The 15,666-nt window shown below is 35.8% G+C and overlaps 1 protein-coding gene across 1 annotated transcript in view; it reads left to right on the plus strand.

The window, feature by feature from the left end:
* The window catches only part of LOC112161715 (transmembrane protein 26), a 16,473-nt gene extending 2,202 nt beyond the window's left edge, over positions 1–14,271 (plus strand). The window contains exons 3-6 of the mRNA XM_024297095.2: positions 254–349; positions 5,421–5,629; positions 8,025–8,104; positions 10,833–14,271. Coding sequence (XP_024152863.1) covers positions 254–349; positions 5,421–5,629; positions 8,025–8,104; positions 10,833–11,119 — 672 coding nt within the window. The 3' untranslated portion in view covers positions 11,120–14,271. The remainder of the gene's footprint in view (positions 1–253; positions 350–5,420; positions 5,630–8,024; positions 8,105–10,832) is intronic.
* The last annotated feature ends 1,395 nt before the right edge of the window (positions 14,272–15,666 follow it).

The following is a 15,666-nucleotide window of genomic DNA, read 5'->3' on the forward strand; positions in this document are numbered from 1 at the left end:
AGTAACAGAAATGGCGAGCAGTATCGGAGCTTTAGCTAAACAGTTTTAGCCGCTCAGATGAAGAAAATGTTGACACACAGAACTAGAAATATTTAAAAATACTATTTTAGTCGTAATTTTCTTGAAATATGTCCATCATTAGAAGAAACATGTTACAAGCACTATTTCTTTGGAGTGGGTCTTTAAGAAGCCCTTTAAAAATGTTTTATCTTTGATTTTTTAACTAATATTAAGTGTTTTTTTCTGTTTTCAGTGCAATAACCTTGACTCTTTGGAGAATATCCTGAAAGTTCTGACTCCGAATGACACTTCTATAAACAACACTTCCCAGGTTGAAGATTATATGAAGGTACACTTCAAAATCTCCTTTTTGAGATGATTTTTTTTTTTTTTTAGATCATGATGTCATTTTAAAAACTTCTTACACCGCCGTATAAATTCAGCAGAACAGAAGAGGAAGTATTTAAGCTGACGCACGTTTGGCTTTATTTGCTGACTAAGAAACCCAAAGAGAGCAAGTAGTAAGAAAAAAGTACATTTTTTAAGGTTTTAGCTTTCACATTGCTTTGAGTTTTACAAGCATACAAGTCAAGAAATGTAGAAACCATTCCCCAAGTCAGTTCAGCTGTAAATAACATCCAGATGTGTTTGATGAAGAGTGCAAGGCTGTGGTTTTTAGGATCCAGAGAACACACGAGATCCCCCGAGGAAACCTTCATGGCATTTATGAAGAAGACTTTCCCACAACCTCCAGACAAAAGCGCCTGCAGATTGAAAATCCAGATGAAGAGCTAGAGTAAAAGCATTCGCATAAAAGCAATTTCTCAACCTCTGCAAAGTTCTTTTCTGCCGAGCATAAAGATGAGATAATAAAAAACATTGTTTTAGAACTGTGAAGCGTTTTCTCAGGGTTGAATGTTTTCAAAGCCTTTCATTTAGAAAAACATTTCACAACACGTACTTATAAAGGCTAAGCTTGCATTGTGGACGTCCTGGAGTCAGTAAATTGTGTAGCAAAATATGGGTGTTAAAACTGTGGCGGAGGAAGAAAAACAGGACAAGTATGAAAAACTTAAGCCAAGGAAGCCAAGCTGAACAACAGATTCTGGACTCCGCCTGCAATGATATAATGTAATATACGGACGAAGCACTTAAATGACAGTTATACCTCCAAAGGAATGTAATTCTTCATGCAAACTATGTGGTTCTTATACAAGTATTGTTTAACACTGTAATAAACTAAAAGATATATTGAATATTTTTCCTCTATTTTTCACTTTAGTAAAACCTTCTTCCGTCTAGTTCCCACTCCATCTCATGAATGTCTTCGGAACAGTTTGGAAACGCACAATGTTTCTTTTATTCTTGTCCACACCGGAATCTCATTCTGCCGTGCAGACTTAAACTTCTGAGTCAGACCGTGTCCAGTTCTGCAAAAGTTATGTGGTCATAACCCAACTGATCAGACAAAGTGACTCCATTGTCACCAGAAAAAGTGCTTTTTGAATCACTTTCTAAAACCAGTGTGGGACAACAGGAGCATTGTTTGGTGTCAAATTGTTGATTGGTTGATAACATCGATATTGCGATATATCGTTTAGTCCTGCGATTGTTTCTCGATAGGTTCTCAGCAAGTATTAATCTTTTATTTTTGTTTAAAGAGGCTGTAAAACGTTATATTTGTCATCCTGTGGTGGCCTTGTGTTTCAGAGGTAGATAGGGGGCGCGTGTTGCTACTTGAATTATTTAATTTTTGTTCTGTTGTTTATAACAATTTTACAATAAGTAGTGGTACAGCTGTCCATGTTCACTATTGTTAACACTGAATTTTTGAGATAATTCAAATTCAATTGATGTCAAAGCTTGTCAAAGTATTAGTAATTTCAGCAACGTTGTACAAAAGTGTTTATTATTTGTAGCACAAAATAAGACACAAGTTGTGTATGATTGTGTTCAAGCAAAAAAATAAATGAGGATATATTTTCCTAAAATATATGTTCCTCTATATATTGTGAGTTATTATAGACAATTTTAACCAATTATTGCAGTATGGCGATATCACCGATATTGTTAGCCATGTATCGTGGATCGTATTGTATCGTGAAGTACCCGGTGATTCCCAACCCTAGTTTGAGGTATAACTCCTCACCTGATTAGTTTAGTTGGGGTAAACAATTTTAAAGACCTAATGAAAATCAGGTTTTTGATGTTTTTTTTACGTTTTTGTAGCATTTTTCTCACAATGGAGGAGAAAAATCGATACAATGAAATATTGTGATATTTCATTGTATCGTATTAAAAATTGTGCCAAGACAATATTTAATTAGTTATTTATAAGCAAACAACACAGTTTTGAAAAAAAAAAAAAAAAACCTGAACCGTTTTAAAAGTACAGGTCCGGCTACATTAAGTAACTTTGTAAATAAATAGTACTTTTATTTCTCAGCTATACTTACAGAACCTTATTAGTCAAGACCCATTTTTATTAATTTTTTTCTAATTGAAAAATATTTTGTTGTAGAAATCAGACAATGTTGACTGTTCCTTTTAAGAGCAAATATTTCTTAATTAGCTAAAAGAAAAGCACCACAAATTTGCTCCAGTAAAAGCAACTTGTATGTAAGATACAGTTCCAGTTAGTGTTCTGATCATTAAATAAAATATTTTATTAAAGTGATACTCTAGAAAACTAGTAAAATATTGTTTCTGGTACTGTCGTGGGATGTATCGGGATACATATCGTATTGTGACATGTGTATCGTGATACGTATCGCCAGACATTTGGCAATACACCCACCAAGAGGACTTATATAAAGAAAATGTTTTAAGCTTGAAACTGCATTTCTGAGTACTTCTTTATTCAAATTATTGTCAGGAGCAGACAAAAACAAATATTGTTGGAAAAAGAGCTTTCTCTGAGCAACAAGGAGGGGGGGAGGCGTCGCTTAGCGCCAAGATCCCGCCCACTACCTAGAGGTGAATATCAAATGAACTACTTGACCTCTGTAGAAATATGTCCTGAAAAACAACACAGTTGTTTTGGACTATAAACGTCATAATCATTATTAAAAAGACATGTGGGAGTGCTTTTAAAATAGCTCAAAAGATAATCAGTTAATGTTATCTTAATGTGTCATAAAATATCTCCTTAGTGATTCCTCCTGTTCTTAATGTCCAGGTTTTTCCAAAACTGTTTGGGTGGTTCATTCAGTTAAGATGACCCAAATATTTATTTTTCAGTAACAGGCGCTTGACTATTTGTTTATATTCTTACACAGCAAAGCTGAAAGGAAGATGCACAAACCTAGCGATGTAATGAGGCTCTATAGTTTGGAGTATTCCTATTGATTATGTTCTGTGAGAATGCAAAGTTTCTGTGTATAGAGGAAGATATCTGTGTGTGCGTGCACATGTGTGAAGTGAGATAAGTGTGTCCAGTCTTCACCGACGTATGTATCGCGGTTAAACAGAGCGGCTCCGTCCGTCTCTGCCTTCAGAATTAACATGCAGTAAAGGTTTTTGAGCTGGTGCGGTCGTTCTTGTGGACCGGAAGGGGCTAACCACAAAACCCAAGGGGGTTCTGGTGATGGTGGAGAACGTCTAATGGCATGACATTTGTCAGAATGGGATCTGTGAATCCAGTAGAGGGACGATTGGAGGAAAGATGGGTCGTCGGCGCCGTCAAGTAAATGTCTTGATGTTAAAGCAGAACTGAAGTCGATAAGCAGGACCCTACCCCATTATGTGGGGAGTAGCTCGGAGCATTTTGATTGGCTTTTAGGCAACAGGAAGGATGCAATTGAAGAATAAATTAGCTGAGCTCTTGAAAGCTTCAGGAGATCAAATGATGGTTGATGTTGAGAGTCTGTCAGAAACCGACTCCATGGTACAGTCTTTCACCACCTGTGCCAAAACTACTCTTGTTCCTGGGAGAATTTCCCCCTAAAGAAAGCCCATCCCTTCTTTTTCTTGTGTTTATAGTGTCAAAGTCACAGCAGAACTTTGTTGATATTTAAGAAATGTGGTGGAATTCCTTTTTTATAAGCAGTTCTAGTTGTTATAGCTGTTTCTCTCTTCAATTTTTTTCTAACAACTAACTGTTCAAAACTGCATTCTTTCTATATCTGCAAATCCTCTGTCTCAGCATGTTTTACTCTAAACAAAGATATTTATTTTATTTTAAAAAGCTTTTATCTAAAAAGTTACATTCGTTCTCTACTATGTAGTAGAGTACTTGTAAGTATTAATATTTAAATCATGCTAATACGTTCCCAGCATCCCGCCTCGATGGAGTATTACAGCCACCATGAAAGACAAAAAATAATTATTATACAAGAATAAAGTCATAACATTTGAGCAAAAAAGTTAATATTTTATAAGAATAAACTCATAAAATTATGAGGAAAAATTTATAGTTTTTTTTAGGAAAAGCTGTGCTCTGTCAAAAAACAAAGTTTATTATATAAGCCTCCAGGCACATTACGTGCCGACTAAATCCATCAATGCAGCCATATATGGTCATACCATAAGGCTTTGGTGTATCATATGAATCCATGTCCCATAATGCGTTTGGACCTCTATAGATATTCTATCAACTGTGTGGAAATCCACTCCTTGTGGGTCAAGAATCTTTTTTAAAGAAATCCAGTTTCTTGCAAACTCTTTTCAAGCCTTCGCGTCGGACGGTTTAGGCCTCCGCGTCGTGCGTTAATTTCTCATAACGCACACTTCGTCGGGTATTATCCCTTACTTAATAGATTGGCAACCAACATCCAGGCAAAAATACCTTAAGAGAAACATTTCGTAGTTTTTTTTTTTTTTTTTTTAAATTGATGACAATTAAAAAAACAAGCTTAACATGTTAGTTATAATGTAATTTGTATCGTCTAAAATTCCCATAATAAAATGTTAAGGTTTTATATTCATTAGTTGGAGTTTCTGCTTAGTTTATGAGTACTTTTTTTCTAGAACTTTATTTGTAACCAAGTGCACAAAAAAGCAGCTTTGCCATAATGTTTATATTTCGGGCTGTCTCAGACTCGTTGGGGCCCCGATGGGTGGTGTCCCGGTGGAAGGCAATAGAAAACAGCTGCTTTGCAGTAAAGTTTATAAGCAGAATTTGAAATAGTCTGTCTGTTTGTGACACGCTGTATTTTGCTTTGCAGGAAAGCTGGAATTAGTGGACGGTATTTGGTTGATTTCAAGAATGTTGAAATATTGTCCCATCTCTTCCTTATTATATAAGAACTCAAATTTGTAGCAGGATTGTTGATTGGAATGTCTTTTATTTTTTTATATGTGTTATTAACAAGAACTGATTTGCTGATATTTTTTATTCCACAAAAAACCCCTTTATGTCGTAGGTTTTAAACATTTGTCCATTAACCTCTTTTTGTCCATTGTCTTTTTTTTCCTTTTAGAAAATTAACCATGTGTTGTCAAGTGTGTGTTCCAATGAATGGATCCTGGCTCTTCATCAGATCCTGCTCATTCTCCTCATCGTAGGGAAATGGCTCCTTCCTCTTGGAGGCGGGGTCACGAGAGACAAGCTGTCACAACTTCTTCTGATTTTCGTCGGCACGGCAGCAGACATCCTGGAATTTACCAATGAGACGCTGTCGGATGTCAAGTGGGTATCAAACAAAGAAATTAGTTATTCTTAGTTTATTTTTTATCGTCCCATTTAATATGAATTGTTTTTAGTGTAGTAAAATGTGGAACTATTCAAATATTAAATCTTAAGATTACTACATTTTTAATACATACTTAAGTATTCAAATGTTAAAATGATTTTTTTCCATAATATGATGATGATGAAGCTTTATTTATTATAGCACTTTAAAACTCCTTCAAGGTACCTAAAAGTAAAAAGAACGCTTAAAATTAGGAAAATTAAGAACAAAACAAACAAAAAAAAAAACAGCATAAAATTACAAAAAGCAATAAAATGCATAAAAGACAGGTAAGAATATAAAAAGTCTGATATCAAATATTATTCCGTAACTCAGATGCTTCTGGAGTGATCTGATGTTGGAGGAAAGAATGCACAAGTTGTTGGTTTTATGGTTAAATACATTTGGAGCTTATCTGTGAAGACTCTCCAGGATGGTTCCATAGCAGAAAAAGTTTTTTTTTTTATTATTATTTATTTACCTATTTTTTAATTTCACGTACTAACATTAAAACAACATTTAACATTAAAATACAAAATAAAATTAGACCAGTTAATAAATGAAAAGGAGCAGAAAGGAGTAAACTTATATAAACTGCCCCATCACTAAATCAGCAAAAAGTTACTGTATCTGGACTGTTGAAGATGTTTTGACTTTTATCCAAGAGGTTTTTTCAGTTCAGTTATTTTCAAAAAACTTTTTCTGCTGTATGTAAACAAATCTCCAAAAAGAACTAGAATATAATATAGTAATATAATAATATATAATATATGTATATATACTGTATATAAATTTGCGGATACCTCCAGTCCCGCGAATAAAGAGGGAATAAGGGGGGAATGGGTATAATATATATACTGTATATATACATATATTTATATATATATATATATATATATATATATATATATATATATATATATATATAAAAGCTCATTATCCCCTTATTTGCTCCTTATTCGCGGAACTGGAGGTATCCGCGAATTTGCGAATACGGAAGAACCCCCATCCCCCGCAGCTGAAGGATGTCTGTCACCACCCCATATTATCAAAAACACTTCTGATCATACGTTTTAAAACATTTATTAAATAAGATTGGAGTATTGCTCAACATAAAGAGGTTTTTTTTTAATTCAGAAAAGCAGCTGCTGCGACAGCGTACTTTATGATGCAGATAAGGAGTGTCTCTCTGTACTCTGTACATTAATATCAGGAGTGCGCGCTTCCTCCTAAATCAATAATAAATACCTGCTGCAGATGATAATTCTTCTCCGTGATTATCTTCTTTAGCATATCAGGATATTTGCTGCCCGCTTCTGAGCCATTTGATGCTATTTCTCTATGCTGGGACATGGAGAGAGGAGGTGGTGGTGCTCCTCTCGCGGAGTGGGAGCGCGGATGGCGCTCCCCCGGCCCTCCGCGCTCCGGAGGGGTCTCCGCTGTGCGTAGTTGCACCTCAGCAGCGAGAGCACCTCCTTTGGATTCAAAAATATCACACAAGCGTCTTGAGTTGTCTGAGTTTTTGTGACGAATCGGAAGAGCCACATGAATAAAAAATATCCGCGAATACGTGAAACCGCAAATAAAGAAACGCTAACAGGAAAACTATAAGCGTTAATTAAAATATGAGCCTTAAGGGCCAAGAATAACAGATTTATTTGGTTCTGTGATCAACTTCCTTATCCTTCTGAATAAGAAAATTATTTTGTTATAAACTTTCTTTTTATTTAAATTTAGACATTTACAGTGAACATTTAACAGTGAATAATATGGAATATTTCATATGAGCCCTGAGTTAATGCTGATAAAAAATTTCCCTGACAGATTTTTTTGTTATGTAAATTTTGGTCCTCAAATTAGAAATGTATATTGATTTAGTAAAAATGTATTCAAGTGTTTGTTCCTGTTTTATGTGAAGAAATGAAGAGTATGTAATTGCAAAAATTAATAATTTGCATTTCGTGTTAATACACTGTAAAAAGTGAAACAATGGATGAATTAAAAAAAGTTCTGTAATTTCTTACTTTTAAGATTAATCGTCTTCATCAAATTAAAATTTTTAGTTAATGTTTTACTCAACTTAAACATTTATTTAAAAAAAACTAACATTTTTAATTTACAAATTACAGTGCTTTGATCCAATGTTTCACTTTTTGCAGTGCACACGAAAAACTTAGTTTAACTTGTAAATCGATTATTTAAACATGACAGAATCCTATAGACTTTTATATGATCCAATGATTCTCACTTTAAGTCAGGGATGTCCAAACTTTTTGCAAAGAAGGCCAGATTTGGTGAAACCAACCATTCAGCCTGCATTATGTGAGCCCTTGTATGTGTGTGTGTTTGCAGAGACAACAGTCCTGAGCTGGTTTACATCATCCTCAGCGTATGGACCTGGACCATGCTGCAGTTCCCCTTACATTTGTCCGGTATGCTTCTGTAGATCATGATGTCTTTGCAGCTTATGAGACAGTTATGGCAGCGTGAGAACATTTCAGCAAACAATGTGAAAGTCTGAAATCTGAAAGAACTTCCTCTTTTATCTCTTTTGCAACCTAGTCATTTATAGAAAAAATCTTAGCTGTGAAAAAAATTGAAATTGCAGAGAAGACAAAACAAAGATTTGTTTTTGCAATTAATAAATAACACTGTTTTAAACCTATAGAGTAGAAAGAAGAAAAGAAGGACTTTTTTAAGTCTTGCGGTTAAAGACGAGGTTTAAAAAGAGGAGAAATGTTCTCAACACAAGTTTGTTCTTGGAACTATGGTAATTGAGTCTATTAAAGGTTTGAAATATTCATAAAGCAGCTTTCTAGTTTGTAAATGGATTCTGGCTATGAGGATAATAACTCTGCACTTATACTCCAGACAGGAAATAACGTAGGTATAATGTTTGATTTTATAAATAAAGTTGTTTTCTCATTTGAATCATTTATCAACAGACCAACCAACATGTTGCCTCTCAAAAATATCATGTGCCATACTTTTTTTTTTACTTCGATCAAAACTCTGGCAAATTTTGGTTAATTTGAAAAGGAATATATTTGCAATAGTTGATTAGAAATTTGCCTCTGAGTTGTGGGTGGGACCGTTGCTGTGAAGTAATCCCGCCCCCTTCCCCTCCCCGTTGCTGAGGGCTTTCTGTTTAAATGTTCTTCTAACAGCCCTTCACAACTCCAGCCTAACATTATCGATACAAAAAATAAAATAAAAAAACGAGCAGTATTGGAGCTATCCAGCAGCACATTTTTCATGGTTCCTGTTAAAAACCTTGCAGCAGCATTTTGTACCAACTGTAGCCGATTTACTTTAAAACAAATTTAAAAAAAGAATTGCAATAGTCAAAATGGGATGAAATAAAAGCATGTCCTCGTCAACAGAAAAACTTCACAAGAACATGTTAAAAACACACAGTGGAGTGGGTCTTTAAACACAACAAAAACCCTCCAATGAATGCAGCAAAATACAACTAAAGTCAATGAGAGCATGTTTCTTAGCTTTGAGATCAACACATTTCTATTTTATGTCTTTAAATAAGTCTGAGTCATGTGGAAATATAGACATTACAATCTTATCCTTCACTCATTGTGCAGGATTTTATCCATGAGAGCTCTTATCTATAACTCATCTGTTTTTTGGAGCTGTAACTAGAGTCATATCCAGAATATTCTATCAGTCTTCATCCTTCATCAGTCTCATTATTTTGGAGGCGTTTTGTCTCAGTCTTCCTTGAACTGTTTCCTTTTAAACTATTGGCGTTTGTGAACATTTGCTTTCTTTTATAGACTCATTGTTGCACCATAAAGTTATCCTTGAATTCCTTATTTCTTTATATTTCACTATGAACCAATCCAGACCCAGTTTTGATACCACTGTCTTATTAATGACATCACGTTTGTATACTTTTAGACTACATAGGAGTTCATGTTCAACTCAGCGATGGCAGCATCCACCACTTAGATCATCTTTTGATCTATTTTAAAAGTTGTTATAGTTTTGCCGTTTTTAGGCAAAATCACAAAACTCTGCATCATTTTCTTAGACATATAGCTTCTACAGAGGAGTTCATTAGAAATTCACCTCTGAGTTGTGAGTGATGTAAGACCCAATATGCAGGGAGCCAGGCATAGTGATAGAAACTAAAAACTGGATCTTGATAAAACCTTTGGAGCCACAAAAGAGTGACAGAACAATCTGACAATAGAGAACTGAAAACCAGACATTTCAAAAGACTGAAGGACATTTAACAGAAATACACAACGGGGACTTGTGTGGGGACTTACAAAGGACAACTCAGACCATGACCAAACCCAAAAATACATCTGAAAAACCACACAAAAGCACAGTATAGTCACGGAAACTGTTGCCGCTGGGCACCTACTTCCCATCATCTGTTTGTTTCCCGCTAGTTTACAGCCCCCTTTTTGTTAGCGGTGCAAAAAACATGGCGAGCAAAATCTGAGCTATCCAATAGTACACGCCACGGTGCGGCCGTGGTGCAGCGGTAGGGCGGTTGACTCCTGATTGAAAGATTGTGGGCTCCATTCCCACCTTGCCCGCCCATGTGTTAAAGTGTCCTTGGGTAAAACACTGAACCCCAAATTGCCTCTGGTGGAAGGTTGGTGCCAGTATTCGGCAGCGTAGCCACCATCAGTGTGTGAATGTGAATGTGTATGTGACTGTAAAGCGCTTTGGGCCTCCGATTAAGGTAGAAAGGCACTATATAACTATATACCATTTCTATCCAGACGAGGAAGATCTATTTGTATACAAGTGGATGCATCAGAATATTTTTGTCTGCTCCTGATTCACATTGATTTGAATACATACCTTAATTTTCTTCAAATACTGGATGTCCTTCCATCCTCATTATTGAATGCAAACGCAGCAGAAGTTGTTGTGGAGCTGAAGGCAGCGGTTTGAATGTCTGCCCTTGCAAACAAACTGTTTATTGAGCTTTCATGCGACAACAAACGGAAAAAGCTTTCATGTGGCTCAAAGCAGTCGTTGTCTTATGTTCTGATTGTTTGTGTGACCACAAACTTACATGTGGGAAGACCAGCTCCCTCACAAACGGCAGATAATCTAAAAAGCAAATGCATTTCCCTGCAGGTTTTAAGTCTCCTCATGGTTGTGTGTTTATTTTTTTTCCAATAGTGGTGACAGACAGCGAGGGGGACTTGAGTGCAAAGGAACAGGGTCTGCTGAGGAGAAACAGCACAGACATTTGGAACATCTTGGAGGCCTTGTTCATCCAGGACGGCCCTTTTCTGGTGGTCAGGCTCACCGTCATGATCCTTTTTGAAACCATCCACCAGATGCTGGTTTTCTTCGCCATAAAGAACGCTTTGGTGGTTATACTGAACTTGTACAGGTTGGTCGTCATATGCCAGGATTACAGATCCTCGCGCCAAAACCCTGTGGGCAGCGAAGATGACCCATAATTTGGACGAGGCAGCTCTTTAGGGGTAACTGTGAAGAAGATATGGTGTTTTACAAAAATCACTTTTCAGCAAGAATGGTTTTCTGCTGATATTCTGAAGCAGCTACTTCAACTTTATACTTTTGTAAAAATGTGCATTTTAGACTTAAACCGCAATTTGGAATAAATATCATATAAAAGGTATTTTAAAAACAGAAAAATTTATGAAAACACCACCTACTGAATAAGAGGCTGCAAAAGTAGGAATCAAGGAACAACAGGAAAAATGTGGCTTTATAAAGGGGTGGGGGGTGTTCCTGTTGCTATCTCAAGATACTTCTTACTTTGAAAAATATCCTGAGAGGGCCACACAAGGACTAATGTCCATTCATGTTCCTGTCAGCAGAATTCTTTGCCATGAAGGAAGCAGGAACAAAGCTTAAGACCTAACGGTTACGGAGCATTTTGTGGAAATCAGATATAGATCGACCACATTCCTTTGCGTGTGATACTTGGCAGACATCACACTCGGACGGCACGAGCAGGAAACGTGGTTGACAAACAGATAGAAGATGCATGGCAGCTGCGGGTTCTAGACTAGAAGCAACAAAGCCAGTACAGTTACTCTGCTTTTTTTGGACCACAACCAAAAAAATAGGGAAATAAATCCCAACGAAGCTTTAGATTTTTTATTTATTTTTTGCTTGTAAGCCATAAAATGCGTCTAAAGTTGAAACTTGTCTCAGGCATTCCTAAAATTTTAGAAGAAATCTCATGCTATGTACACAAAAAAATGCATTTTATGTTACTTTTTTAATTAACATAAACCTGGAGAGACTATAGACAACACAAACTGTACTCAGGTTTAGAAAAAACATTAAATGAGTGAACGCCCAGATTTATATTTGGAGCTCTAACTTTCATCTATCGATGTTAAAACTGTATCAGTATTATTTTTGTCTTTATTGTTTACTTCAACTGTCAAAAGGTTTTGTTCCTTTTTATTGCTCTGTTGTTTTATAAATATAGACCCATGAAATGAATTTTACAGACCACGACTTTGGTGCTTTACTGCGGATGTTTGATGGAATTTCCTGTGTTGTTACTTTGTGGCGCCTATTTATTAAACATGCATCACTGCAAATGTTCAAAGGAAATCTCAAGTCAGCATCTGGATGTGTTTATTTGAATTTTTACCTGCATGTTAAAAGATTTTAGAAAATAATAAATGTATGCATTGGAGCTCAGAATATTAATTGTGATTATTGTCTGTTTTTTGGGAACATGTACACTTTAAATATGTATCATTTAAGGATTTAACCTCTTAAGACCTGGCATCCACATGGGTGGACATCGCATTGTGGGTTAGATTGCCAAAGTAGTCAATTCTGCCAATGTTATGGTCTAATATCCTAAAACGCCAGACGGTGGCTGCAATGTTTTCACATTTTGAGGTCATGTGGAGGCATTCCAGTGACAGGTGAGGATGACACCATTACAAAACCAGGTGACCACAAGACGGATCGCCAACAATGTGTAAAATCTGGACAATGTGTAAATGCCTCCTGATGGTGGCAGGCCATATCAAGTGCCATCAGTAGCCCGAGGGTGTATAAAAAGTGAGCCATTCTGCACGCCTGACAGTTGCTTGATTGCCACTGTTACATCCATGACCACGCCAATGATTAAAAAAATAACGGGCGGCAGCCTGAAAGCTTGAAGACTCTGCCGACGCCTCCCCATGTCGTGGTAGACTCAGCTTGTAGCTATGGGGCAGGGGTCTGAAACCTGCGGCTCCAGAGCCAAAGGTGGCTCTTTTATCTCTCCATGGTGGCTCCTCAGCCTAACCCTGCACAGGTTTGCATCAGGTACTGCATGTGGTACCGGATTGGGCCTGCTACAGCACCTGGTATTGTGTCCAGTATTGCATCCGGATTAGGGTACTTGTACTGGGTTAAGGTACCGATACTGGCCGTATCCTGAGGTCTGGTGCGCGTGTGGTCCATCCAGTACTGCTTACCGATGGTTGTGGACCCTTGATTTTACAAACAGCCATTAAGCCACAAAATGGCGAGTTGGGGACACCCAAAACCTCAAAAATTGACTCGGAGGGGTCCTAAACCATGCGTCAATAAGTGACAACATGTCACTCATGTGTCGGTTGGTAAAGTGCAGCATACTTTGGTTAAAACTAGGGGTGTAAGAAAATATAAATTCAGTGAAATATCGCAATACATTATCTGGCAATACTTGTATCAATTTAGAATACAGCCAAGTTGGTATTTAATTAATTATTTATAAGCAAACATGTAGTTCAGTCTTACTTTTGCTTTCCACTTCAATATTTCCTAAGTTACCAAAAGAAAAGCACCATGAAAAATAACCAGTAATCTGTGGTTTACTAAAGTTTGGAAGTAACTCGCACGATTCTCCTCTACAACAGTCCTGCCTTCGTACACCAAAGACCGCTAACTTGCATACCGTGACCATTCAGCTTGTGAAACAGCAAAACACTGGTGCCATTTATCACCAAACAGAAGTGACACACTACTTCTCAGTGGTGAAGTGGGACTTCTGTGGGGTTACGACTGTTCCAAGGGACGGAAATCCTGATGGTATTAAGTAAAGAACATGTGGTAGTTTTTTTTAGATAAACCTCACCCTGCAAGCAGATCCAATGAAAGGTTTCTTTTGCCATATTTTATGTCAGAGATTTCATGCAGTTTGTACATTCAAGAAGTGACTTTAAGGATGGTGATGCAAATGAAAGAGACTTATCTATCTTGATAAGCTGAAGGGAACACTCAGAAAGAGCAAAAAAGGACATTAGGAGATGTCTTTGCCATTTAGGAAGAGTTTGTGCAGGATGACAACTGAGAACATTTGATCACTTTAGGAAAAAGTTCTTCAAAAATGAAATGTACAAAGAAGATTTCATGAGTGATGAGGATGAAAGATCTGAATTTCCACCAATTTAAGGTGTTCATGACTATGATGGGGTAGAAAAATTGGGACTTATAGACATATGCATAAATACAGGATGAGTCTTTACAGCTGTGCCTTCCTCTGGTTGTGCTATTTGTGGGTTTAAGCATCTAGCAATAAAAAAAATATGGATTTTAAGGAAAAAATATGTCAGGGAAAAAATATATATATCAAAAATATAAAACAAAAGCAGTTGGGAAGCAATAAAAAAAAATATAAGTAAACGTCTGTAAAGGTGAAAAAAGAAGGAATTACAGCCCATTGATTAATATAGGTCTAAGAGAGTCAGTAAAATTATAAAGTCCAAGACATCTGAAGTGGATATTAACCATTCCTAACTTATGACTCAATCTTTTATTTGTATTGATTGTTGTTTAATAATAATACCACTAACTGTGTTAGAGAATGTGAATAAAATTAGGTTTTTATTAAGGCTAAGCCAATTAATTGTGTCATTGTTGATGAAATTCTCTGCAAAATCTAGTTGGAAAATAATATGTAATATGTGAAATAATGTATTTTATTGAGGCTTTTTTTAAGCTGTCATTTAATTTGTGCATTCAAAAAGTGACTTTAAAGATGTTGGTATAAATCTTTTAATTGTTTTAAGTCATAAGCCCAAATTAATTGCTGTTTTAAAACAAAATAAATATACATTTTTAAAAAATATTTTTTTCAAATTCCTATTAAAGTTCAGTCCACAACTTCACAGCATTTTTTCTGTTTTTTTAATTATTTATTATTTATTATTACTTTTTAATAATATTTTAATTAATTATGCCAATCCTTTTAAGTTTGTGATTATTTGTAATATGTTCTGTATTTTTTTTTCTTCCTTGTGACTCTATGTAACAAAATACAATTTTGCTAATAAAGTTTTTTTGGGGAAAAAAATGTCCAAGGGAAATGGGAAAATAAGCTTCTACGCTCAGCAGTACATTAGCACCCCCTACTGGTTAAGATAAAAACTACTCCCCATTGTTAAGCCTCACAATGAGTGTGCTTGTTTACTTTAAATAATTATAGTTTTGTTTTTTATAATTAATTTTTAAGATGATATTATAGTTATAAAAATAATAATTCGCTTCGTTTGCTCTGCATATATTCTTTGAGTGAAAGCGGCAATAATATAACAAGGCTCTTCTGACCAGCTCAAAAAAACGGAAACGCCCTCTTGTGGTGAGACAGAAGAATACACCATTCAGTGTGCTGAGTGGTGTGTTTTAGGAGTAGGAGAATTTTTTAAAAAACTACCGAAAATAACCCTAAGATTATGGGGCGGGGGATTGACTAATTTGTCAATATGTCCTCCTTTATCTTACAAAAAGAAAGTGATATATATATATATCGTCAAGATAAGTTAAATAAAGCATCAGATCAGAGAGACAGTTCACTTCTTACCGTTTGTTTTTTCCAGTCTTATGACTCAATCTTTACTTGGATTGATTGTTGTTTAATATTAATACCACTTCAAGAGAGAACGTGAATAAAAAGTGATTTTTATTTGGGCTAAACTAGTTGATAGAAGTTATGTCCAAGAAATATTTGTTTCCATATTCAAATAATTTGTATTTAACACAGTTT

Source organism: Oryzias melastigma, linkage group LG15 (genome assembly GCF_002922805.2).
Source record: "Oryzias melastigma strain HK-1 linkage group LG15, ASM292280v2, whole genome shotgun sequence".
Lineage (NCBI taxonomy): Eukaryota > Metazoa > Chordata > Actinopteri > Beloniformes > Adrianichthyidae > Oryzias > Oryzias melastigma.